The sequence below is a fragment of the Watersipora subatra genome, chromosome 3, assembly GCF_963576615.1.
Source record: "Watersipora subatra chromosome 3, tzWatSuba1.1, whole genome shotgun sequence".
Taxonomy (NCBI): Eukaryota; Metazoa; Bryozoa; class Gymnolaemata; order Cheilostomatida; family Watersiporidae; genus Watersipora; species Watersipora subatra.
Genome location: NC_088710.1, coordinates 52,347,169 through 52,374,634, shown reverse-complemented (window position 1 = coordinate 52,374,634; position 27,466 = coordinate 52,347,169). Strand labels below are relative to the sequence as shown.

At 36.1% G+C, this 27,466-nt stretch overlaps 1 protein-coding gene across 1 annotated transcript; it reads left to right on the top strand.

Moving 5' to 3' along the window:
• The first annotated feature begins 2,533 nt into the window (after positions 1–2,533).
• On the top strand, positions 2,534–27,466 carry LOC137389560 (cytosolic carboxypeptidase 2-like). The gene is made up of 32 exons (XM_068075607.1): positions 2,534–2,590; positions 3,014–3,068; positions 3,992–4,104; positions 4,207–4,254; positions 6,070–6,229; positions 7,968–8,050; positions 9,080–9,213; positions 9,373–9,505; positions 9,696–9,938; positions 10,720–10,851; positions 12,059–12,178; positions 12,758–12,927; positions 13,515–13,674; positions 15,426–15,527; positions 16,056–16,181; positions 16,951–17,114; positions 17,236–17,308; positions 17,995–18,057; positions 18,412–18,471; positions 18,556–18,732; positions 18,991–19,014; positions 20,111–20,143; positions 20,354–20,435; positions 20,741–20,866; positions 21,837–21,928; positions 22,055–22,198; positions 23,280–23,355; positions 25,063–25,276; positions 25,549–25,566; positions 25,910–26,021; positions 26,667–26,846; positions 27,037–27,466. The coding sequence occupies exons 1-32, from the start codon at positions 2,534–2,536 to the stop codon at positions 27,178–27,180; spliced, it is 3,618 nt and encodes a 1,205-aa protein (XP_067931708.1). The 3' UTR covers positions 27,181–27,466.

Below are 27,466 nucleotides of genomic sequence, written 5' to 3'. Positions count from 1 at the left end.
ACTCTAAATCAGATCTCCAAATTGTACAACAGATGAAAACACCAATCCTTTACTGACGACGCTAGCCAAATAAACTGAGTGAGATGCGTTCTAAGCCATACCCACGAGTAGCAAACAGGCCACGGAATGAAATTAAGTAACGAGCTAAAGTACTAAAGGCCTTTCAAATCTAGAAGTATATGTTGTGAGTCGACGCAAATCTTCAACCAAAAGATGTTTCGTAACTTAGAAATTTCGTATGTAGTCTTTTTGTAAGTAGAGGTTCCACTGCATAAATACAATGAAATACTATGAATTTCCTTGCAGTTTATCAACCACGATAAAAAGTTTCCATTTACCAACAATCATTGCAATACAGAAATGACTTTACCATAACTACAATCACATTTAAACAGTTAACTAGATGTAAGTTTTTTGCACCAAAGCAACTTTCATGAATGGCCCCGTTAAGCCGGGTTGTACTGGTAAAATCCGGGGTGATAAAAACTGTCCTGGGAAAAACTGTTTTTATCAGGTGATTCGGTAAAAACTGGGAAAATCATTTTTTGTTGCAACCAGTTTTGTTTGGGCTTAATCTGGTGTTACTTCATATTACAGCTCTATATAACATGTTTTGATCATCCTAAAACTTTAACGATTTAATGCAATTTTCCCAAATAGAGAAAATCAATTCTTATGAAAATTGACCTATTTCAATATATCAAAATAACAATAACCCAAAATTGCTAACTTAGTTACATTAACTCAGTCGTTAACACTAAACATTAACACTGTTTAAATAGCAAATATCAACTATTTTACTAGGAACTTGATTGCTTTTCCGAGTGGAATTAAAACACACCTACCATTTTTGTAACAGCTATTGATGTAGATAGTGAAACAAATGCTATGATATTGGTAAACTTTGCATTGTAATATGTTCTACGGGGTACTAAATTTTGTGCATACTGAATGTTAAATAAGAATAAAACAATTCGGTGTTTTTTCATCAAGACCTGAATAGGACGATTCATTCTATCTTGCCGAGCTGCAAACTAGCAAACCTCAAATCGCCGGCTTTTCAACGAAATTCACTTTCTTGCTAAGCGATATGAAAAAACAAGGTTAATGAGACATCGATGGCATAATTTCTTCCACTTAGCAAAAATAAATACATACCAGTGATTTTACATTGCTACTACATGTACATCTAAACCTTTCCACGAACAAAGCTGACTTGAACTTTTTTCAATAATACACTAGTAACTTAAACAGTTTTACAATCGATCCATCAACTACACTATAAATACCTTATTTTGTTGCCAGTTTTCATTCGTGTCCATTGAGGAATCGGTCTGTTTTGCTTCATCTTTTTGGCAAGATGCAGTTTAATCTTCAAGGACTTGTGTGACCCCTAAAATGAAACACATAATAGAATATGTGAATATTCTCTATCACGACTACTAAATATTTAGGGTACCATACATGATGTGCTAAATATTTGATGATTAAAATGACTTACCATTTTAGTATTTCACTAATGTCTTGGGCTCAAACCGGAAAAGGATTACTCTTGCGGCGAAGGTTATACGTTGAGATATCCACGAACGGTGGGGTCGATTTAACATAGTCCGGTGAGTACTTATCGGTATTAGCTATTCTTTGACATATTCTTGGCGTTACCTGTTAAGGTAACTTTACAAGGACTAGCCAGTTGCTACTGAAGCCGAAAAGGAAAAATAGGAATAATCCTCAAATCTAAGGAGCATGGAAAATGAAGGAGTCAAGTCAGGTTGAGTTGTGTTTCATGAATTCTTTTGTGATCAAGTGTGAACATCATAATTGAATATTTTGTAACGCATTTAAAAGATTCTGATAGACAGAAAAAACTTGATTGAACTAATCTGCACATTCAAAGCATGTCTCATACTGATCACAAGCAGTCAGTCATAACCATAGCTCATATAATTGTGATACAATCATTCATTTGTTCAACAGTTTTAAGATTTATAGATATTTTATAGTTATGTAATTTTTTATTTATTAATGTTATTATTATTTAGGACGATTGATATATGTGTTAACTTTGGTAGCGAAACAAATTCGTGTAGCTTTAAAGTTTTTACTTTGGTAGTAAAAACCAAACAGTGACTTTGCATAGTTTTGAGCTTTGGTTAGGTTCTGAAAACAACTATAACATTTGGCCAATTGTGTTTAGATCTTTATAAGCAAATTGTTTAATTTATAACTACACTTAAAGAATGTATTAACATGGAATGTGAGTATCTTAAAATAGTCTTCTTGGTGTAACTGCTGTTTCGATTTTGCAAAAAAGCTATTCAAAAAGGTCAAACATATTTATAGTTGTTTATTTATTTAAAATTGTTTATGATTTAGATTTTAATGATATTTTGTGCTACTTATTATATTAGAGCCAGTGGACTGCAGCACGTCTTCAGTTTTTGTTTTATTAGTACATGTATAGCGCATGAGGCTGGAGAAATGATGATCTCACTTTTCAACTGCACATGTCTGATTTCTTAAAAATCAGATGATGCCAAGCTATAAAGCGCAGAACGGCGTACCATATCCACCAAGTAGCTACTCCACAGTAAGTATAGTTGCTTTTGGCTCGTCTTCCTAAACAGTGCAGAGTCATCTGCCATCTTGTGGTTACAACTTATGAAATATTGTGGCATGTTTCATATTCTGGCAACCGTAGTAACTCTTTATTTGTTACTATTTAAATGACTGATATCTATATTTTTAGCTTGATTGCTATTACTTGTTTTCATGTGCAAAAACAGGTTAAACAATGTAGTATTTTATTCTCTAGGTGTCTATATTTGTTGCGAGCTATTTATAACAATAGAGGTAAAAGCTTTACATGTATTTTGACTGAAAAAATTTAGTACCAATAGATTATGTATTAAGTTGAGATACATGTATTGGCAGGCAGTGTCTATTTGGCCTTTTTCTCTATTCATTCTCATAACTGAGCCAATCTCAGTATCTGGATATATATGTGTTACAGAATCCTTATGATGACTTTATGAAAAAACATCTGTCTCATTATGGCTACTACACCGGTAGGTACCTGATAGGCACAAAAATACTGACCATGTTCAACATTTCTCTTGAATAGCCTTATAAGGCTCCACAACTTTGCTCATCACTTATAGAATTTAAATTTTAAATAGATCTGTTAAACTTTTAAACACCTCAACGTAATTGTTAGTTCAAAAGGCAAATCATGATTCCTTAAACTAGCTAAGAATATTCATGGCGCCAGAGTTGCTACAAATAATTTGAAAATAGAAAATTGTTTGGCAACTCCTATTTTAAATTTTGTGAATAAAAGTTATGTTATAACACATTAGAAAAATATTTCAGCACAAAGGAAAAAATAGTAGGACAATAATTTATTCTGCCCCTTAGTTTGTTTCATTGAGTGTATGATGTTTTTGCTTTTTATTGGCGATGCTGTTAAACCATTGACTACGAATATCAAATGTATTCTCTCTGTATTTAACTTAATTGATAAATCAGAGGTATTTCACATCAAAGAAGCAACTTAAATAGTTTTCACCTTCTCAATTTAAGGCTTGTAGTAATTTCTGTACAATAATAAATTTTGATCTGTTTTCTTATTTGTCCCACAACTATTAATACTATTAGAATTGCTGAAGTGCGAGTGAAAGGCTCTCAATTTTTGAGTTTATAATTCTTATTGTAATTTTTCCTTGACTTTAATCGCTAAAGGAAAACTTTTGCAGAATGCAACTCTTTGATACCAAAACGTAATCATAGCAATGAGCATGCGACAATTCTATTAATTCCTAAGTGTAGGACAGTTATGAAGCCTTTGTTCAATTTAAAAGATTGAAAAATGTTGGTCAAGTTGAATTTTTAACAAAATAACAGGCCGTTGTGAGTGGTTCACGACTCGTTAATACGTATGTTTAGACTTTACCAATGCATAATCACTCAGTTTACTTTTGTTCTTTTCCAGGTCGAAATGCTGACTACAATAAGAAATCATTTTTGTTCAATGATTTTAATAAGACACACGGTTACGAGTTGAGCAGTTCTAGCAGTGAGGATGAGAAGGCTAGCGAAGGTAATGTGTATATTTATTTTCTAATGCGCAGTTTCTGTATTGGTCATTTTTTCATAAAGAGAGAATGACTCCATTTGATGTTTGTTTTGCATACAGGTGCCACACAGGATCAGAAGTCTCTACAATTGGAATACAGATATGAAGCTGGGCGACTGGTGAGTCTAGAGGCAGCGCTATTAATAGCACTGCGAAAGTTTTGACCTCGATTACAATTTTTGAGCCGTCACATTATAAGCGGCTCAACACAAGCCGATTGAAGGATTGATACAGTCAATTCTGCAAATTCTCCCTATAATGAACTTCTTTGTGAGGCGAGCTCATATACACATAGCGTTCAATTTAGCGTGTGTCTCATTCACTGCGACTAATAAAAGGCCTTTTTATACAAAAGTTTGGAGCTGTCTGATCGCTATCTGACCATTGCTGGCTATTGTCTTTTTATGTTGTCAGCTACGAGCTAGCCTGACTCTAAACTGTGTACTCAGTGTTAACATGAACTCTTATCTGCCCATGAATCAGCTGTCAGTGTACAGTGATTGACAGAATTCTACTGTTCCTCTACACTATGGTACAACATACGATATGTAGTGTACATTGTTGGTCCAGCCCTCTTTACACTGTGGGGCTGTATAGCATGTGTAGCTTACATAGTTGGTCCAACTCCTTTGTACACTGTGGTACAGTATAGGATGTATAGTGTACATTGTTGGTCCAGCCCTCTGCACATTGTGGAACAGTATAGGATGTGTAGTGTACATTGTTGGTCCAGCCCTCTGTACACCGTGGTACAGTATTATATGTAGATTACATTGTTGGTCTAGCCCTTTGTACACGATGGTCCAGCATAGGACGTGTAGTGCACATTGTTGGTCTAGTCATCTGTACACGGTGATACAGTATTATATGTAGATTACATTGTTGGTCTAGCCCTTTGTACACTATGGTCCAGCATAGGACGTGTAGTGTACATTGTTGGTCCAGTCCTCTGTACATGGTAATACAGCGTTATATGTAGATTACATAGTTGGTCTAGCCCTTTGTACACTATGGACCAGCATAGGATGTGTAGTGTACATTGTTGGTCCAGCCCTCTGTACACTGTGATGCAGTATTATATGTAGATTAAATAGTTGGTCTTGTCCTTTGTATACTGTGGTAAAATATAGGATGTGTATTGTACATTGTTGGTCCAACCTTCTGTATACTCTGGTACAGTATGTGATGGTTTGCATGAAATACGTGCACTTTTGATATCTGTTGAAGAGCCACTTCGAATAATTACATGTTATTTCATAGAAACCGTCTATTGTCCAGCAAAATTACACAGTATAAATAGGGGTTTTAATGGATGTATTATATTACTACTGCCAATTAATAAAAGGTCTGTTTTATTGGCAAATACTCATTCAATATTCATGCAGTAAATACGTCTGAGAGTACTTATAGGGAGAATCTATTTGGAAAGCCAGAGTTCTAAGGATTCCATCAATTATACTTATCAAAGCATTAAACTTTGAGATGCCTACTTATTTAAAGAGCATCTCTCACTCCTTTCACTGCATGAAACAGATATGTTGCTGTAAATTATTAAAATGTAATTTTGATTCTGATTTGAGATTACATCTTTTAATAATTTTACTCCACGTAGCAGGGTTGTGAAGTGAAGACGTATGCCAGACATGAAGAGGCCTTCAGCCAATACTGGCTAGCAATTGCCAGCTGATTCTTAATCTGTTTCAATATTCCTGCTTGTTTAATCTCGGGAGATAAGCTAAAATGTCACCTACTATATCCGTCATTATCTACTCATTCCTGGCATTTAATCTTTCATTTATTCTTTGTGTTCTTAAAACCTTGTAAGCATATGCTGATGTACCTTTCTTAAAGCGCTGCCAGTTTATATGCTACTGAAGTCTATAGAACTCTTTCTCATAGGGAATTATGGGCAATGCTGACTGATGCTTTTTTAGGTCTCTAGACTGAGAGAACCTAGACAGCTGTTTGCTATTACTAATCCTTCACTCGGGCCGCAGCAACTTCCCCGTTGGCCAGCTGAGCTCCAAGTAGCTATAGAGGGTCTTCAACACTCATTCAACTCGCCGTCTGTCAAGGAGCCTTTCTATCTCAGGAGTGAGTTAGCCTAAGCCCTTCTAGTAGGGTCAGTTGAACAGAAAACTGCAAGCCCCCAGTATAATCTGTCTTGACTAAACGGAAGATAAAAAACTCTCAGTCTAGTTTTGTACACATTACAACATGTAAAAGGCATTTAAATTTCAGTTGCCCGTTCGTGCTGCTCTGCTTGAATTTAGTTCAATGGAAATCACAGCCTGTGGTCACTATGTTCAGTTTGTCAGTTTTAAAAGTTTCACAGGTTATGTCCACTACAGTTATTGGTGGTCTGATCAATTTCACAGGTTATGGTCACTGCACCCATTATCAAACTATCAGTGTGAGAGAATTCTCAGGCTATGTTCTTTATATGTATCATGAAGCTGTCAGGTTGAGCGAGATCTCAGGCTACAATCTTTATGTTTATGATAAAGCTGTCAGCTTGAGAGAGCTCTCAGGCTATGTTCTGTATATGTATCATGAAGCTGTCAGGTTGAGAGAGATCTCAGGCTACAATCTTTATGTTTATGATAAAGCTGTCAGCTTGAGAGAGTTCCCAGGTTATGTTCTTCACATGCATCATAAAACTGTCAGGTTGAGATAGTTCTCAGGCTAAATTCTTTTTGTGTATCATAAAGAAATTAGTGTGAGAGAGTTTTCAGGCTATATTTTTTATATGTATCAAAAAGCTTCCAGGTTGAGATAGTTCTCAGGCTATATTCTTTATACATATCATAAAGGCATTAGTTTGAGAGAATTCTCAGGCTATATTCTGTATATGCATCATAAAGGCATTAATGTGAGAGGTTCTCGGGCAATGATTACCTATACAACTTATGCCTCCATGAGGCTTGTTTTCACCTGTGAGGATTAAGTTTGTCAGCCTATTGAGTTTGTTCAGTGAATGAGTCTGGTTCAATTAGCTGAAGCTGTTTACTACGACTCTGGCCACTCAACTGCCATTGTTCACTCCTAGCTTCCTCCATCCTTTGGGTCAGCGCTAGCCAGTCTTTTGAAAGGATATCAACTGTCAGACAGACAGGTGCGTAGTAAACTACGCCTCTCTACATATATAGCCTCCCAGGTCCCTTGCTGACTCGTCTAGGCATTTCCTAGGCCTAAAGTTGGTTGAATCTCGGGAGTGAGTACATTAGGCTATAAGAGTATTTAAACTGCTCTCCGTGTTTGACACAAGACCTAATTAGTGAGACCTACCTCATGTTGCATATGGAATTTCATTATTTTCTGTATTCAAATCAGCCCGTATTTGAATACATTACTATCTGATTACAATTGTATTGTGGACGACTGCTAAACACGAGGCCATAAAATGATGTTTTTCATTACACGCCAAAAAAGTGAAAAGGCCAAAATCAGGAATTATTAAGTGAGTTAAACAAAAACGTTTTAAAAGTAAATTACCAGTTGATAATTTATTAGTATTGCAAAGGAGTCGGGATAGTGAATTGTATGTTCAAGAAACAGAAAGTTCATAAACTGAAATATACCAAAGTGGATGTAATAAGTTTGTGTCATGGAATAGGTAATATAGTAAATTGATTTCAATTTTTTTGTATTTGTTAATATATTTAAGTTGGAATTTTTTGTCATAGAAGCTGTTATCTACTGTAACTTTGTGCGCAGCAATATTTTATGTAGTATTAAAAGAAAACAACTCCAAAATCCATCTCGCCAAACCACTTTTCTTCTACTTGTCTTTATTATTTTATAAATATTTTTATTCATTTTATGACTGTAGCTGGAAGTGAGTTTCAACCACAGTTGGTGAGTCAGGAAGAAGGCCGCACTGTCTTCCTATTGCGCAACCACACGAGCCCCTTTGTGAGTAACCGGCATATCTTCATAGCGGCTGCGAATGCTGCATTTATCAACATTCCTTTTGCTCTCTAATCTCTTTCAAGCTTCAACATTGATATTTACATGTAGGCAGAGTAATAGGGATATTAAGGTAGTCTATGATTCTGTTTAGATTACATATAGCAATCCCAGCATACTTATTAGCTAGTATGTTGATGTATGTGCTCTATCTAAACTCTGATCTAAACATCTAAAGCTCTCCACTGTTCCAAATGTCTATACAACGTCGTCTATTTATCTAATCTAAGGTAAAAAAACAACTTTTCTGTAGAACATATGTCTTTGTAGAGACTAACCTGTACTTTAGGTTCTTCACACTATACCATTCAGCAACCAATCTACAAAACTCCAATTCTCCATTAAAGTACACTTTCCTGTTTGAAAAATTTATTTGCAAAAAAAGCGTATTTCTATTTAGATTTTCTAATTCAATATGAAAAGTTAATCATTACTAGCAATTATATTACAGTTTAATATATCACTCTGCATTCTGAAGATTTTTGTTCGCAAGTTTTTTAAACTGTGAGGAAAAAGACAAGCGGCATCAGTGGTATTGAACTAGTGTCTTCTAATTGCATGTTAAGTGCACTACCATTGGGCCATGTGATACTCGTACTCATGTCATACATTCAAAGTAATCATAACTACACTATAGGGAAACCATGAGACACTAAAAGTTTGCCCCTTATATGGATCCAATCACCAAGCACCACTATTTGAGGACACGCAAACAAAACAGATATCAATTTGCTTATAGCATATAGCTGAATGTGTTTGTTTTTCACAAGCAAATTGTTCAACTTATAGTTATATTTATAGAGAGTATTTACCTGGAAAGGGAGTATACTGAAATAGCTTTCTTGGTGTAACCATTGTTTCAATTTCACAAAATGAACTATTCAGTGAAATCAAAAATTAAGCGACTTACCGTAATTCCTGCATAGATTCTTCATTTCCGGTCACATCCTTAAAGTGAAGTATATGTTTTATAAGTTTCTTCATTCTCGAGTCGGAGGAAGTCGAGATGAGGCACATTCTGTTACCGAGGGTCTCACTGGCCCTGATGATAAAACGCTTCTCTTCGAGTCAAGGTTTGAGAGTGGAAATCTTGCCAAAGCTGTTCAAACGTAAGTAGCAGCTTTTTGCAGGACCGCAGAATATTTCTTGTCAGCAGCTATATTTGAGCACGCAACAATATTTGTATTACTTGTCTCTTCTTTATATATGATGGGAAAGTTTATTATATATTATTTTATGCCAACTGCTGGTTCGATGTTTACTTATAGAGGTCCTTTTACTTATGAACTCTGGCTACGCAATGATCTCTACACCAGCAAACACACACAATGGTTTTACTTTCAAATAAAAAACACCAGAAAAGGACAGAAATACAGATTTACAATATGCAATTTTATGAAGGTGAGTGAGTTAGCTGTAGTGCATGTATGTCTTAATTCTTTGCCATTAAGGGTGGTCCTACACGAAATTAATGTTTAGTTTATGCTTTGAGGCTAATTCTGTTGCCAAAAGTGCTAAGCAGTTTAGATTGGTAAAACCTATTGAAGCATCCAAGAAGATGTCTCTGTTGACCTTTGATCTTTACTTGCAGTCGAGTAGTCTGTACAATGATGGAATGAAGCCGTGCTACTACAGTGAAAAGGATGAGCGGTCAATGGGGCTAGGCTGGAGGCGGAAAGGAGAAGATATATCGTATTACAAATCTAACTACACGTATGTCAATGGAAAGTCAATGAGGCCATATTATGCACTTACCTTCACCCAGACCTTCACAGAAAATGATGACACTGTGTATCTAGCTCATTGCTACCCTTACACCTACAGTGACTTACAGGTATGTATGTACACTGACACAGTGATTTACAAATAATCTACAAGTTTACAATTATACCTGCATTAAGGTACAGATGTAAGTACACAGTCAGTGACTTGCAGGTATGTACTTACACAGACAGTGACTTGCAGTTATGTACTTACACAGACAGTAACTTGCAGGTATGTACTTACACAGACAGTGACTTGCAGGTATGTACTTACACAGACAGTGACTTGCAGTTATGTACTTACACAGACAGTAACTTGCAGTTATATACTTACACAGACAGTGACTTGCAGTTATGTACTTACACAGACAGTAACTTGCAGGTATGTACTTACACAGACAGTGATGCATATGTACACTGCTCATGCTTGTGTGACTCCTATGCCTATGTCTACGTCTACAATAGTTTTAAGTGGTTCTGAGATACGCACTTATGTACATAGTGACTTGCAGGTAGGCAATTTACCTGCGCATTCATTATTCTTTTTGGTAGACTCAGACAGATTTTTGAAGAACATATCAATTGTTTGATGTATTCAAATAAAGCATAACATGTCCAGGCATACTCTGCCCACCCAGACATTCGCTAGGGTGTTAGTACTCCTTATAATTGGAGTTACTTCATTTATATATTTTGATTGGCATGCTTTGCTGTCTGTTGATCTGCAGAGTTAAAATATAGAGGGTGCTGTTGTTGAACCCGCTTGTCATACTCGTAGCTGCCTTTGTGTTGTGTCAGGTGCTCACTGTGACTGCAGCTGGTTTGGCTTTTAATTTAAAATTGCTATTTCAGGGCTACCTCAAGGATATAGTCGATGATGAGCACAAGTCAAAGCTGTGTAAACTGAGAGTATTAGCCCGCTCACTCGCCGGGAATCTAGTCTATTTGCTTTCAATCACTTCTCCGAGTGAAGAAACACAACAGGTAGTTGAGTCTGTTACTGTACTAGCAGCTGTGTGAAACTTACAGTACACCTTTATTACACAGATGCATCCTGGTCTAGTGGGCCAGAATGCCTGACTTGCAAACAACAGGTTTGGGCTCAATTCTCAAAAAATGGCCATATAGGTTTGGGTTAAATTCATAAAAAGGCCATATAGGTTAGGGTTACATTCATAAAAAGGCCATATAGGTTAGGGTTACATTCATAAAAAGGTCATATAAGTTAGGGTTACATTCATAAAAAGGTCATATAGGTTAGGGTTACATTCATAAAAAGGTCATATAGGTTAAGGTTACATTCATAAAAAGGTCATATAGGTTAGGGTTACATTCATAAAAAGGCCATATAGGTTAGGGTTACATTCATAAAAAGGTCATATAGGTTAGGGTTACATTCATAAAAAGGTCATATAGGTTAGGGTTGCATTCATAAAAAGGTCATATAGGTTAGGGTTACTTTCATAAAAAGCTCATATAGGTTAGGGTTACATTCATAAAAAGGTCATATAGGTTAGGGTTACATTCATAAAAAGGTCATATAGGTTAGGGTTACTTTCATAAAAAGGTCATATAGGTTAGGGTTAAATTCATAAAAAGGTCATATAGGTTAGGGTTACATTCATAAAAAGGCCATATAGGTTAGGGTTACATTCATAAAAAGGTCGCTGGTGCTGAGGGAAATGACATCCAATCTTAAGCTCTCTGCAACTGGGCATATCTCTAGTTGTCGAGGTTTCCTTGCCACTGGACTCAGACATGTCCAGCTAAGATCACAGACATTGTATGTACATCACTAGCTTTTAATAAATGCTCACAGTCTTTGTTTGCAGTAAGCTAAACAGACATCATATTTGATCTTCAAGGGCTGCTCACACACATGTTGGTTGCATCACCACCAGGTGGCATGATAGCCATTGTTCTACATAGTATCTGTCTACTTTGTGTTATCAACACATCTGGGTTACTATGAACTTTATTCGTATCTTTTTGGTGTGGACATTAACGTAATATTTTACTAATCTATGTTTTCAATTCAAGATATTTCAAATGTTGAAAAGCAGTTTAGTCATTCTTTTGCTGTGCAGCGTTTGTTTATGCTTTGGTAGCTGCTTCCTGTTTAGATCTGCATCTTTTCTCAAATTTGGCGACACGATGTAGATATACAAAAGAGCTTTTGTTATATCTATAGCCGCGCTTGGTGAAGAAAGCTGTCGTGGTGACGGCGAGAGTTCATCCCGGTGAGACTAACGGCAGCTGGATGATGAAAGGCCTTCTAGACTACATACTAGGAGACTCTGAAGATGCCAAGGTCTTTTATAATATCTGAATAGTTCAGTCAGCGCTGCTCCTCACTCGGTGTCTTTTATTTCTAAGCATCTCTGGGCGCTTATAGAAATACAGAGTTTTGTTGATGAACTTGAGAAAGTGTTAAATAGCCTGAGAGCATATTAGTGGAGTAGCTCTACTCATTCCAATGAGATACTCACAAAATAGACTTCAAGTTTATAACATACACTTTAAATTAGTGGTACAAGTTGTATCTCAGCAATACATATTCACTATACAAACAGTGTATTTGTGGTCTGTCAGCGTATATGTCATTCACTACAAAATACATTTATAGTATGTACACAATTTATAGTATTTTACGCTACAAACTGTATATTCTTAACACAAGCTAAATATGTCTTATACAGCCTAAGCATTTATAATGTAACATATGTGGTTGTCATGCAATATATATATTTACATTTATGTATGTACGTATTTTGATGATAGTCGTTATATATTTAACGTACAAACAGTATCTCACATACACACTGTTATTTTAAAAGCAATATTAAAAGCATGACCCTTTGTGGTTGAGCTTGTAATTGGTTTGCTTCAGTTGCTGCGAGACACTTTCGTGTTCAAGATTGTGCCGATGCTGAATCCAGACGGGGTGATAGTAGGAAACTACAGGTGCTCCCTCGCTGGTAGAGACCTCAATCGCAACTACAAGTCTCAGCTGAATGACTCATACCCTACCATTATGGCCGCCAAATCTATGATCAAAAAGTAAGGTTTGGTCGGTATAATGTATGTCATACAACAGTGTCTATAAGAGTGTTTTATAACTCACTAGGTGAATGCCCGACATTGCATGGATAATAAAAACATTTTTGCATGAAATATTTTTTTACCGATGAATTTGAGTAACTTAAACTTGCAAGTTAAGGTACTCTAAATCTTTACTATAATAAAAGCCGTGTCCCTCAGTTTGAAGCCAGCTAATGCTTATAATTGCGCTTGTAATCGCTACGTTACACGCCATGATCTCTCATGCAATCATGATCTTCAAGTGTGTTGGTAGTAACCAATAGTATTTTCGCAAGCGCTGCATAAGTATGTGCACAATTATTCTATAGTATAGCAAAGAACCGGTTGGCAGAACTGGTGGTTCCGAGTTCAAAACAGTGTGAAGCGGGTTTTGCTTTCTTAGATTTTAATGGCTATAATTGGACACACAGACAACAGACAAACACTTAGATATATCGATAGAGATGTCCCAGTATTTCTTGACATTTTTCATGCTTGTTATTCGTTCCATTTGTTAGATAGTTCATGGTTGCCATAACTGCATCATTGATGCTGTTGTTGAGCAGATTGTCAGCCGAGAGAGAAATAGTAGTCTACTGTGACTTGCATGGCCATAGCAGAAAACAGAATGTTTTTATCTATGGATGTGAAAATAGAGCTAACAGATCAAAACGTCTCCATGAGCGAGTTTTTCCTGCGATGCTCAGCAAGAACTGCCCTGAGAAGGTACATCTATATATATATATATATATATATATATATATATCTACTAGACGAATGTCCAGCGTTGCACGGGTAATAGAATACTTACCTAATGAATTTGAGTAACTTACCTGGAAAGCTAGATTTTTACTAAAATCTTTACTAAAACAATACCAGCATTTTGGGCCAGCTTAACAATTGTTACGCATAACGATCAACAGTGCTAGTTATTAACCCCGAGCAAGTAATTTAAACAGGAGTGTCTTAACCAATCTATGAATATTTGCCCAATGGATCCACTGTATTTTATGTAGCTTAATGGTGAAGTTCGCCGTCTTTACATCTGGAGGTCCTGAGATCAAATCTAGTGTGTACAGAATTTTTTACTGCTAGATTTTAATTGCTATAACTGGACACAGTTTTTAACAAAAAGACAAACACTGAGATTGATATAGATATATAGGTATATTGCTTTGTTTATCTGTGAGTGTCTTCTATATTGTAATTAATTTCTAATTAAACAGTCTTTGAAAATTTGCATGCGGAATCTTTGATATTCTCCCAGATTTTAGGTCCAAAAGTATTTTGGGGTCATTACCCATAAGGGGCGTTATGGCTGAAAAAAAAACATTTTTGTGACTGAATAGGACACTGTGATTTGGTAATAGTATGGTGAGAATACTTAAATATAATAATACGTATATTCACTGTGCAAAATTTCAATTTGACAGTAACTGATCACACCTAGATATTTTTATGCAATGATGGATCATACACCATAAACACATTTTTCTTTTTATAAATCTATTAGGTGAATGCACAGGGTTGTACGGTTACAAAAAAGTTGTTGCACGGAAAATTTATTTTTAATGGAATATACAACATTTATCCTTCTAACTTTTAAATGAAAGTGTTTGTTTATTTTATGTGTGTATTGTATTAAAATATTTGAAAGCTCGAGGCATAGCTAAAACAGATTGTTGAAAAACAGTTGCTTCTTATGCTACACATTTGTTCAATATTTAAAACAGCTTATTAACAGCAGCAGGCAATGCAGTTGCTAATGGCTAAGTTTCTTTACCCATGGAACTTGAGTGACTTGAGCTAGTTTAAATCTTTATTATAATCAGAGCCGTGTCTATCAAATTAAGAAATCAAATCACACCTCACAGTAATTGAACCTGTACATTAGGATGCACGGATGTTAAGCCAAGTACACTACCACTAAAAAACGCAGCCACCTTGCCATGGCTTGGAATACTTGCGGTTATAATCGTTACACATCATGATCTCTCACAATGCATCAGACTGCAAGCATTGTTTTTGAGGAAGTATGGACACGTGTTGTTTTAGTAGTTCAAGCGTGCTTCTAGTAGTTTGCTTTTAGTAGTTAGGGCGCTGCAACCATGCCTGTTTTAACCAATCGCTATAAACTGGACATACAACAGACAAACAAACACCTAGATTTACATATACAGACAAGGCCATTCTATCCCGAGTAGTTGATGTATCGATAACAAAGCATGTATGATTTGTGATTTTGAGTAATTTTATTAGAAAATGTTGATAGGTTAGAAAATTTTGTTTGATTGTCTTTCTTAGAATAGAATAAAATTTCAAGTTACATTTTTCACCCTAGCAACACCAGTTATGTCTTCTGCTTGTATACTTTAGTACAGTCTAATTACCCTTGTAAGCTGTTAGGATATCGTGTACAGCAACTTTTAGATATACTTGTAATGTTATACACTATTGACAATTTATTTCTTATGTAGTTTGTGTTCGAGGAGTGCACATTCAAGGTACAGAAAGGGAAGGAGGGAACAGGTAGAATTGTCATGTGGAACATGGGAATTACAAACAGCTTCACTATGGAGGTATGAAGGATCTCCGGATATCTTTTGACTTTTGCATAAATTATATAATTGCCTCTAGTCTATTAGCAAAAAAGAATGCTACTAAAATTGAAAACTCGTTCCTGATAATGCAGTTCTCAGAACTCTGGAGTGTGTATGTCAGTATGTCATTGTATACCGAGACAGAACTCTGGAGTGTGTATGTCAGTATGTCATAGTATACTGAGACAGAACTCTGGAGTGTATATGTCAGTATGTCATAGTATACCAAGACAGACTAATCAGGTTAATAAATGGGAAATATCACATTACTGTTACTTGATTTTTCACCTCACAAAAGAAGCCAGCGCCATTGTACAAATTTACACTCTATTTATTTTACATAATTTTCCTAAAGTCTACATTTTATAATTTTTGCTGAAAAAGTATTTTCAAAGTTTTCAAGCATTCTAAAGTCGTTATCAGTAAATGAAGATGAAAAGTCCGGAAGGTTCTAACATGCCTTGCCGGTTAAAGATTATATATGAGGTAATGGTTTCTTAATTTTAGGCAACATTCTGTGGGTCAGCTGTTGGTAGTAGCAAAAGTTTCCATTTCAACATTAGAGATTTTGAGTCAATGGGCTTCCACTTCTGTGATACTCTTCTAGACTACTGCGATCCTGACAAAACGAAGGTAAGATTCCAATTTCTTCTTCCTGTCATACAATGTTGCCACAGATTTCATGACCCCTTCTTGATATTGTACGTTCTTATAAGCTATTGTCTTATCCCAATTGTTTATATTCACATATATGTTCACTTTACAACGACTCTTTGTCATTCACATTAATTCTGTATTGTATTTTATTGGCTGCAATACCACCGGCTTGCATATACTGCTGCTGTTGCTTGTTTCCTCTAATGGTAAATATGAATATTTCAATGTATACGTTTATCCCTTCGAGTGATACACAAACACTTGCCAGTTCTGAAATGCACCCTGCAAACCATATCATCACAGCTTGCTTTTTTGGTCGCTTTGTTTTCAGCAATTGGCTATTATCTCCCCTGCTATTTGTCTGGACGCAAATATTGCTATTTATTTTAGTATTGATCACTGCTGGAATGTAAGCCAATTTATAATTCATAGAGTATAGCGAGTGTTAGTATATAGTTGTAAATGCTTTTACTGTTGTCTATTTGTGCGTTTCTCTATTATCGACACGAATAAACCTACAACTGATAAGATTTCTTATCTTTTTTTCATCGCAGACAAAATTACTCCAAATTTGTCTGTGACATTTTCATTGTCACCAAGTAGAATTATTAGCGTGTCATTTGTTTTGATGGAATTTTTTGTCTAAATTAGTCGCAATTGTTTTTTTATTGAGAGCCTATCAAAGATGCCGCAGTTTTTGTATCAAAATCAACATACTACATCGTGTTTGCCTATGCTTCTCTAGTACTTAATGATAATGTCCGAATTGGAGGCCACCCTTAAGAATCAAATACTCAACAAGTTCGCTCGATTGGGTAAAACCAATGTAATGCTCAATGGCAAACAACTGGATTTGTCTGACCCTGAACTGGACATTGATGAGCTGCTCGCTGCAGGTGTCGACCTGAGGTGAGACTGTTTGCTACTAGTTGCTCTACCTATCTCATAGCTGGTTTAACATCTGTTTAGTTTCAGCATTTAGATCTCATACGATTTCATACATCTATGGATCATTTGTTTTGACTTCTAGTGAAGATGATGGTGGATCTGATAGCTCCGTATCGGATGGACCGCCGATCAACATAGCCTACATTCAGAGCAAGGTAAGATGCTTTCATAGAAACTACAAATACTAGCAACTGTTCCTTGTGACAGAATCTCTAGATCGGTCCATTTTCTTTATTTGTTCCATTGTAATGCTCTTGAGACTATTAATGACTGCAATGAAAGGTGCATTGCAGTCATTAATAGCCTCATGAAATATTACACAAGTGGAGTAAATTTTGTAATTATGCTTCAAATACATTGTAGCACCATCTCGAAGAGGAGGCTGCGAGGATTAAAATGATACCTTACTTTGTTATATGTGAAATAGCTGTTTATTCTATTAGGAATTGAACTCTGAGTTCATGCAAATTCATAGGGCTGCTCCATACTTTTGCACATGACTGTATAACATGGTCAAGTTAAATACATACACATGTAAGCTTAAGTTCTACGCGATGTGAGGGCAGCGATTGACTGCCAGATAAACATTAACCTCCTATAGCCTCAATTCTTATTAGTAGCTCATGCTTTGGCTTAATGGAGCAGCTGAGAGGCTTCCTAAATACTTTTAGTTATATCCAAAACCGCCCTATAAGTGTCACACAAAAGAGACGCCTGCAGCACCTGTCTGTCCTCACTAAGTTTTCAATACCATGTGTAGTCATGAGATTTTTTGTTATAAATGCTTATGCATAAATTACACATTTACTGTTAAGTGTTTATCTTGGTACCGCTTTGATAGGCTGCTCAAAAGAAGAAGAAATTATCGAGAAAAGATCGAGACAAGCTAAAGAATGCTGCTAATGTAAGTCTAAAGAATGCTGCCAATGTAAGTTTCTGTGTATACTGGCATTCAGCTAACACATTGTTGTACTTGTTTGTTTGTTGGCCGTTACTATGACTACTCAGTTTATGTGAGTAGCTATGATAATCTAAAGGTAATAGTGAATAATGCGTTATGTACTCTGCGCATGACTTTAGGTGGCTTGGTTGTCTATAAAATAAATATTATTTCAAAATCTATGATCAAGGATCTCGATTTCTCCTTGAGTTGGCACTTCTACAGTTATCAACAATAAATCAAAGACTAGGGCTGAAACATATGATACAGTTCAAACATGTACTTAAAGTAGGTACACAAGCTATAATAAACTTGCAGGCAGCGACAGAGCAGCTTTCATCTAAAGTGAGTCACCCACCTACCTCTTCCTGTTTTAAGGTAAACCCCTCTTCATCTTCCAATGTTTAAACACCAATTTTTATGTTCATAACAGATGTAGCAGATTTTTGTTATGAACTTTAGGCAGGACAATCGACTCGAGTGTGCAGCGCAAGGGATCGTCACGAGAAGTGTCATCATAACCACTCCGGAAAAGACCGGACACCTGTCAGGAGATGTCTATCCGCTAAACACTCGAATGACACCTCTTCTGGAAGTTCAGAAAGGACAGTACCATATCGAGACAATATTGAACAATCTGTAAGTGTTTATTGCTGCTTGTAGTTACTGCTTGGCACAGACAGTGGGAGGAGAACAGGCATAAGATATGTACAATAGTAGTGGAGCGATCTGGTCTCAAATTACCATTGGTTGAAATGTCTTATTTAGAATACTGGTCAACTGTGTCTCATTTTAAAAGTGGTATCTCTCTATAAAAAACAAGATCTGGTAAAGTTGGCAGTTTGTTGTTTAACTTTACGTGTAACTCAGATCTTGAGCCATATACGATTTATCTAGGTCAAACTCACTCAATTTCAACAGGTAATGTAGAGCTTGCCTAAATGTTATGTTGTATGTTTTGTGTATGTGTATTTGAATGTGATGTTGCTTGTGCCAGGAACCCTTAGCTATCAACGGTGCTGGATACACTTATGATGAGGTATATCAAGTTATTCTTCAAAACTCTTAATCCATCACAAATAATAATCAGACCACTCGTCACTTGTAATACAGCACCTAGTGAAAAAATGTAACATTCATGAGTGTGTACTAGGCAGTGCGTGGCATCATTATATGCGTTTGCCTTAACATAGTGATTGCCATCTCTCTCACAGTATTTCACTAATATTCATCATTTGCTAACCAAGTGACTGCTTGCTGTGTATCTCATAATTCATATCACAGGGCAGAATTTTCTAGAATAGTCGGTTGTTAGTATTAGACGGTACATATGCGCATCTATATTTATGATTGACATGACTTGATGATACAAATGTGCATCTACATTTAGGGTTGACATGACTTGATAATAGATATGTGCATCTATATTTAAGGTTGACATGACTTGATGATACATATGTGCATCTATATTTAAGGTTGACATGACTTGATGATACATATGTGCATCTATTTTTAGGGTTGACATGACTTGATACAAATGTGCATCTACATTTAGGGTTGACATGACTTGATAATAGATATGTGCATCTATATTTAGGGTTGACATGACTTGATAATAGATATGTGCATCTATATTTAGGGTTGACATGACTGGATATTGTTGCGTTTAATTACATGCATTAAAATAAAATAAAAACAGATATTTGGATAATCCACTAAGATTTTAAAGAGGTCTTCACAAACTTAGTTTACCACTCTTTCACCAACTCTGAAGAGATCAATGATGATCAATTTTTATTGAGCTAGTAAAGGATTAATTGTGTGATATAAAACAATTTGTAGAAGTCCATAAATGGTGGATTTAGAGCTACATTTTTGGGTTTTCATCTTGGGTTTTGCAAAAACCGCACAATAGCGTATCGACATGATCTATTTGGTCAGAGAGCTCATTGCAATAATCTCTTTAGCTGATCCTGTGCTATATATGCTGTATCATGGCTGTTCTGTGCTGTGGTAGGAGGAAGATGATAGAGTAGACGACTCTAATCAGGTAGTAGAATTGGTGTGCTGTGTTGATGCATGGTGTGCATGCTGCTCAGTAAATTGTGCACCCGCCACATCTACAGACGTCCTTGTCTCAGCTCTCAGTCTTACCGCTTATTTTTGTGACACGCTATTTTCATGCAAGTGGTCCGCTTTATTATCTTTTCCTTCATCCATGTTAGTGTTTTTTGTGATAACTTGGGTCATGTTTTTTCAGAGAGCATATTTGGCATCAATCGTTAAAGGTGCTACAACTTCTACTACAAACTCATCCAGCAATCCTCTGACTGCAGTGACAGGTGAGATTTCATGTTGGTGTAGTTCTGTCTGTTAGAGGTCATAGCTTTCATCAGGAATATAGTAGAAGGCATTCTGTCAAATTGGTTTGTATATCTCTACCTCTGTGCCGATTCTACCACTATATAAACTATTATGAGCAGTTTTAGTAACTGTAGCTGCCATTTCTCTTTTAGTGATTAAAATGTTTTAGCTGATTGTTTCTTTACCTAATAAAATTATTATTGTTCTGATTGATATAATTCATTTGCATGCTAACAGTATATGCATATAGCATGTTTTTTATGATTTTGCTTGCGTAATACAGGGCATCTTAGGTACTCCACCTCTAACATCAATAGACCTCTGGCTATGAATCTTGATGAGCTAACAGAAAATCAGCCAGAGTGTTCTGTTAGCGCTCAGTATTTGCTGACGAGAGTAAAATGTCCAGGTAGACACTGAACGAAGAGTTGGTAGTTGTCTAACCCCGCTCAGATTAATCTATTGCATGCATTCATAATTGTCTCACCCTGCCAAACTTAATCCAGTGCATGCTTTGGTAGTTCGCTATCTAACAACGCTTTATAACTCGGTGGTTTTGCAGCTACTAGTGGTGATCTTCTAAGACAAATGCTGATCACAGTTAATTCACAATGTTTCTGCTCTGGCATGGTAGAATATGATTATTCAATTCACCTACTCTAATCACTTATGACAGTGGCAAAATCTTGGCAAACCTACTGAATGTTCTTCATCTCTATGTCTATTGATAATGATTAAAACTGTATAAGCCTCTACTTTTATGTCTTTGATATTGCTTCATGCTTACTGTTAAAATGTGCTCTGCTGATTACACTTTGTGTTTGTATGGGTGTTCAGTGTTGTTTGGTCAGTTGTAACTACGTCAGTCTTTAATGTGTGATGTTGGCTGAGGTTTATACATATAGGTCAAGTTAGGCTTCACCAGTATAATTCTTTTTTGAAGTAAGTGTTTAAATTAAATCAATCTACCGTGTTAATTTTTGGCAGCTGAAATTCAATTAAAATACTACCATATCCATTGTCTTCTGTTGTTATACTCATTGGACAGTTTTTTTCAAAATATCGCCACTAAATACTACAGCTAAGACTCGCATTCTCTCAGTTTATTGTTAATTTACGACTACCTCGACAATCTAGCATTTACAATTGTCGATGGCCCCATTCTTTACGTTTTATCTTTGCATAACTAAAGCTGCATTTAGTACATAAAATTATTTGTTGAGTACTGTACGGGCTATATAGAGGATATATAGAGGATATATAGAGGATATATAGAGGATATATAGAGGATACATAGAGGATACATAGATGATACATAGAGAATATGAACAGTCTGATCCATGGCTCATCATATTTCATACTATTTATGTGATTTATAGAAACCTCTATTGAGAACAGAGAAAATGAGCAGGAATACAGTTCATTGGTAAACTCAGCTTCTAAGGAGAGACAATATCCTTACCCAATCACTGTAAGTACACTAGTGCTGACTCAGAAATTTATCAAGTAGTTAGCCCACATCCTACTAGTTAGTTATCATACATACAGTAAGTTAACTCTAATTGCTATTAATAACAAAATTAATTTTGTTATTTAGAATGGAATGACAGCATATAACATGCCAAAGGTAGGTGCTCCGAGAGCTCGTGGATCAGGGTCTAGTCGCAGACACCAACAGGATGCCAACAGTCAAGACAACAAACCTCATATGATGCAACCAAAACAGCAAAGTCTTAAACAGGCAAGACTTATTTTTACTATTGGAAAAGCTGTTTTACAGTGATGGCTTCTGACATCAAAGTGTGATCATCATCTATTACCGCTGATATTACGTATTACTACTCCTGCCCTTCTCATTATATTTCTGAGCCAATGCAATGCTTTTTGCACCACATTTAAATGACAACAAGTTAGTAAGTTACCGGTATTCTACATTACTGGTTCAAATTAGAGAGAAGTTGTCTGCTCACTGCAAACTACTATAGATCATGTGCTTTTTAGTTAGTATTAGCTATTGCAATGAGAAATTTTCAAAAAGTTGTGGATTCTTTAACTAACTAGGTTTTTTAACTATGTATAAGAAATGATTATTATTATTTGTATTAGACATTTTTTTGTTTCTCTGAAAATCAACATGTTTGCTACCCGGTGATTTGCAGCTATGCTAGACTGACAAATTTTTCTTAGACCAATTACCTATAGTTGTATTTGATTGTAACAATCATCATGATTTTTACAAACATATTTGTCACTGTTTTTTTCCCATAAAAAAACTTAGCACATGTGGGTATCCACATCTGGCAAAGTGCAGGAAAGTTAATGCAATTATTAAAAAACTGTTTTGCCCTTGCTCTCAGACTAAATGTTGAACCATCTTTAACGACGCCAGTGTGGTAGCGATTATAAACTTGAAGGAACCTTAAAGTTAGTACTTGGTAATTAGTTTGTTTGAGAAAAAATAATTAGACTGATATGAAGGTGTTAGCTGAGATTGAGCAGCGCTTTTAAAATCTTGATAGAGGAGAAAGAGGAGAGGCAAAGTATTAATTAGTAAAATTTACCACTTACTGTATGTTACACTTTGTTGCAATTACTTCGTTTTAGCACAAGAAGTCACACAAGATCTTATCCAATTTTATGAATTTTATTAATTTTTCAGAGGCAATTTCAAATATTATGTATTTTTTAATCTTTACCTGCAGCTTTTAAGCTTGATGTTCAAGTGAACAGAAAACTAGTAACAATTAATGCTATAATTCTTGCATAACAAGAGCACACAACTCAGAATGTTGCAAAATTGAAAAATTTATTTTTTGTTTTAGGTAGACATATCTTCTCCTCTCGATCGAGCTGTCATTAAGCAGCACCCTCTGCCCTTTGAAAAGATCTCCAAACCAGGTAGCGTGTAAGCCATGTTACATCCCTTACTACAATTGTATTAGTTCAGTTATGTTCAGCTTAAATGTTCAGTCTGCATGGATAAATTCAACGTTACTCTTAACGGTTTTATTTCTCATGGTAGCTCTATTACCGTGCATATGGGAGCACGTAAATGGTGGGTACAGCATTCTATTTGGTGTCTCATAGCCCTGTTTCCTATCGATGAATCGATTTAACCCTAGATATCTCAACTGTTCATTGTTTGCCTTTTCCCCATCATTCTAGCATCAAAATATTGAAATCATAACCTAAATTGCTACCCAAGAGTGAGCTGTGTGGATGATAATCCTGAGTGTGTTAACCTAGTCATCTCCTCTTTTACTAGCTCGTTTAACTTCTCCTTGCATAGGCAGTTAATGCTATTTTGGAAAAGATAACTCCATTATGACTAACATTTCTTTTAGCTGAGCTCTCTCCGACCCTAGCATGAAACCTACATAGCACAGTAACAAATGACTATTTTAGTTTTATTACATATACAGTGCTAGAAGTTATCTGCTCTCTTCTCTTACCATCATTTTAACATGAACATTGTTGAAAAGAACACTGCTCTATCATAGGTATAGCCTGTCTTTCTACTGTCATTTCATTGCCACTCTTATCTCTTGTGAACGTTTTGCATTTTATACGATTTGCTGCTAGATTTGGCCTGTTAGCAATAGTTTTTTCATTGCTGTGTGTTAACTTCAGTGTTAACACAGGGCCATATGCTTTTTATATTCCATCCATGTTGACTAAAGCCATCTGTGTACGGGTGTTATTGTATGTCTCTCATGAACTCTTTGCTTTACCTTGTGGCTGACGAGTGTAGTTCTAGAGCTGCATAGTATCGTACTTACATTGCAGGCATAGCTAGTAAAGTATTTGTATTTGGTAAGTCTGTAGTACGGGCCTCACAAAGCATGCTATTCTAACATTTCAAAGGTTTCCGGATGTTTCTATATTAGGTCACTAGCTCTTTCTACTAACCTCTAAATATTTCCGCAGACCATAAAACACATTATGCCCTACATCTGATTTGGGTGAAAATTTTTTCTTGTAATCTTCATTTCATGTTTAGAAGCTTTATACATGTATACATGTAATGCAGTATTCAATGCACTTAGCCAATAGCGGTAGTTGTCTTTCCTTTTTAGCTGTCAAAATACTTTCTATGATTAGTCTTAATTTTATCATTCTTGGGTAGTTTGTCTGTTGCCATGAAACTATTTTGTTCAGGATTGAAGTATGCAAAGCTAGTGTAGTGCTAGTTCATACATCACAAAAGGATTGGGGAGTGAGGCTGGGGTGTACACATAAACTGACTCGACTCCAATATTATAGCACTCCGCTAATTCAAGATTGCCTTAACCGGCATTTAAAATAAAAGAGTAACGACTAATGGTCCCATACATTTAGAGTAGTTCGCAAGTTATCTTAGTAGATGTACTCGCATTCTTGCACCAATACTGTTGTGTATCACATTATAGCCCTTCACACTGTATTGTATGGCACATCGCTACTGTGGACTGTCACACCACACTAATGAGCTTCTACCACTGTTTGCCTGAATGTTTGATGCTGTAATGCCAAGGCAGTAGATACTAGAATAATATTTGATTGCAATTGATCTGCTGCTGTTTTAAATCAAGTCAAATGAGCTCAGACGATCTGTTGTTTTTCAAGGTCAAGGTGCTCTAGAAGCACGACCGGTCTCGACACCACATTATTCAAAAAGACCAGAGCGACAGAAAACTGCTAACAGAGTTCCTCAGCATGCAGAAAAAGGAATGGAACCAGAAAAACTACACCTGCAGTTTGACGAGTTTGGTGAAATTCCAGATTTCAGGAGGTCAATACACTCCGATTTGCATGCTGCAGATTTCATATCTACCAACGGGTATAATAAAATGCTTACGACAATAAAAATTTAGACATCGTTTATGCATGATGTTTAAAAGTACTTTTTGTTATCTCTACTAGACCAGGCTCAACAGAAGGTTTTTACCCTATTATTCATTTGGTTCTGATTACAATTGAAAAATCTTAGCCCGTGATAAGCTCTTGTCAGTTACCACATTTGCCATATTATTCTTTTGTGAAAAAATAATATGAAAGCAAATTTTGAAAGTTACCTTACGTATTGTTGCTATGACTCATATTCTTTGGTAGCAGGAGAGAAGCTGCCAGGTATAATTTACACCAACCTTTGAATTATTCACTACACTAATGCTCGCTCCGTTGGATCACACGCTTCCTTTGCTTAAGTTCTCTCATAAGGCCCATGAGCTATATTTAAACTTCTATGAATAAACACTGGCGCTCTGAGTCACACTGAGTGGTACTTGTGTGCATGTACCCTGTGTTTTGGTTTACAGATTGTCTCCACTTTTTGATCTAATGGTATTGTGGCTATTAAATAGTTATCTTTCACATAAAAATATGATTACATATTGTTTTGTTACAATTTTTACTTTCATATCAAGCGATAGTCTTATGAATGATTAAGACTTGTTATTGCTTGGTTTGTTAGAAAATACTTAGAGAAAGTGGTGAAGGAAACGGATAACGATATCGAGAAATTGAGGAAGGAGCTAACAGAGCTTAATGCTGAGAATTCCAGGCATAACAGAAACAGCATATTGGTAAGGTGATTCTTCTCAATAATTATAATGCAGAGTTGTCTTCTCTTAACATACTTCCCCCTGACTTACATGTAGGACTGACTGACATGAAGAATCGGTTGGAATTCAATTCATAAAAAAGGCTAGTGGTGACAGAAAGGGCATCTAACATTACACGACTCTCTGCAACAGGGCACGTCTCCGGTTACTAAGGTTCTCTTGCCACTGGCTCAGACGTGTCTAGCTAATATCGCAGAGCCATTGTTCATGCAATAAACACAGCCTCTGCTTGCGGGATGCAAAGCAGACGCTGATCTTTGTGGAAGTGCTACACACCCTTACTAAACACACGCAGCTTCATAAGTTGAAGTTAGAAAATAAAATTTGCTAGTTCAATGTAGTATTTAAAAAGTAGTGATTACTACTTAATACATGCACACAATAGCAACCGAGTGTGTTTGAACTAACAATACTCAGTTGTCAAGAATAGCTATAATCTCAACTATGGCAATTGTGATAGAAAATGCATTAAACATGTCTACTTTTGATTTGTGGTTTCACCGCAATCCGTCACTGATATGTCAAGTATGACCTTCACATTCAGTATGCATCACCTTCAATTCTTTGGTGTGAGCGTGTAAGCCATAGTATGACAACTCATTGCAGGATCTTGCGGCAAGACAGCGACAGCTGGCAACTAGTCGCAAAGGAAAACATTCGACCTCACCTGATATGAAATCTCTACAGAATCTTTACTCGGAGGTAAAATATGACAGCACAGGTATGCTGAGTAAGTGGGGTGACAGCCAGCCTACCTCGCTGAATACAAGACGGCAGCAACCAAACGTAAGCTAACATAAATCCTCATTTTATTTTTTGAAAGGTAATAATATAAGCCATCAGTGCAGATAACATAATAATAATCTTGCTTTTGTTTTTTTAAGGCCATTTATCTATCTTCAGCAAGGTCTATAAAAAGGTGTGAGGAGAAACCTTTCCACCATAGCATTCATTTCCTATATCAATGCGATTTTAGGGCAACAAGGAATTGGCGAATATAGCATCCAAGGGGATGGCGCACACGAGTCATTACCCTGTCCCGAGTGCTCCCAAGGCAAGCAGACGTGTGCAAGTGCAAACAGTACCATCTGTTTTTATCAGACACACGAGATACCCCTAGCTCGGCTATGTAGATCAGCTGAAACCATAAAACAAGTAAAACCGAGTGTGTTCTTGGGGCATTATCACTAACTCAATGAACCAGAGGAACAAACTGTGTAGCGCCAATTGATTATCCGTTCTGATACATTTACTTTGCCATGCTAAATACTCATAATATTTTTGTACAAAATTTTTACATGATTTCAATGCGTGCTTGTGACTGGAATTTAATGCTCGCTACAAACTCTGCTATTATATTTTGTATATGGAGATAATGCAGCATTAAAAGAATTATTTTTATAAAA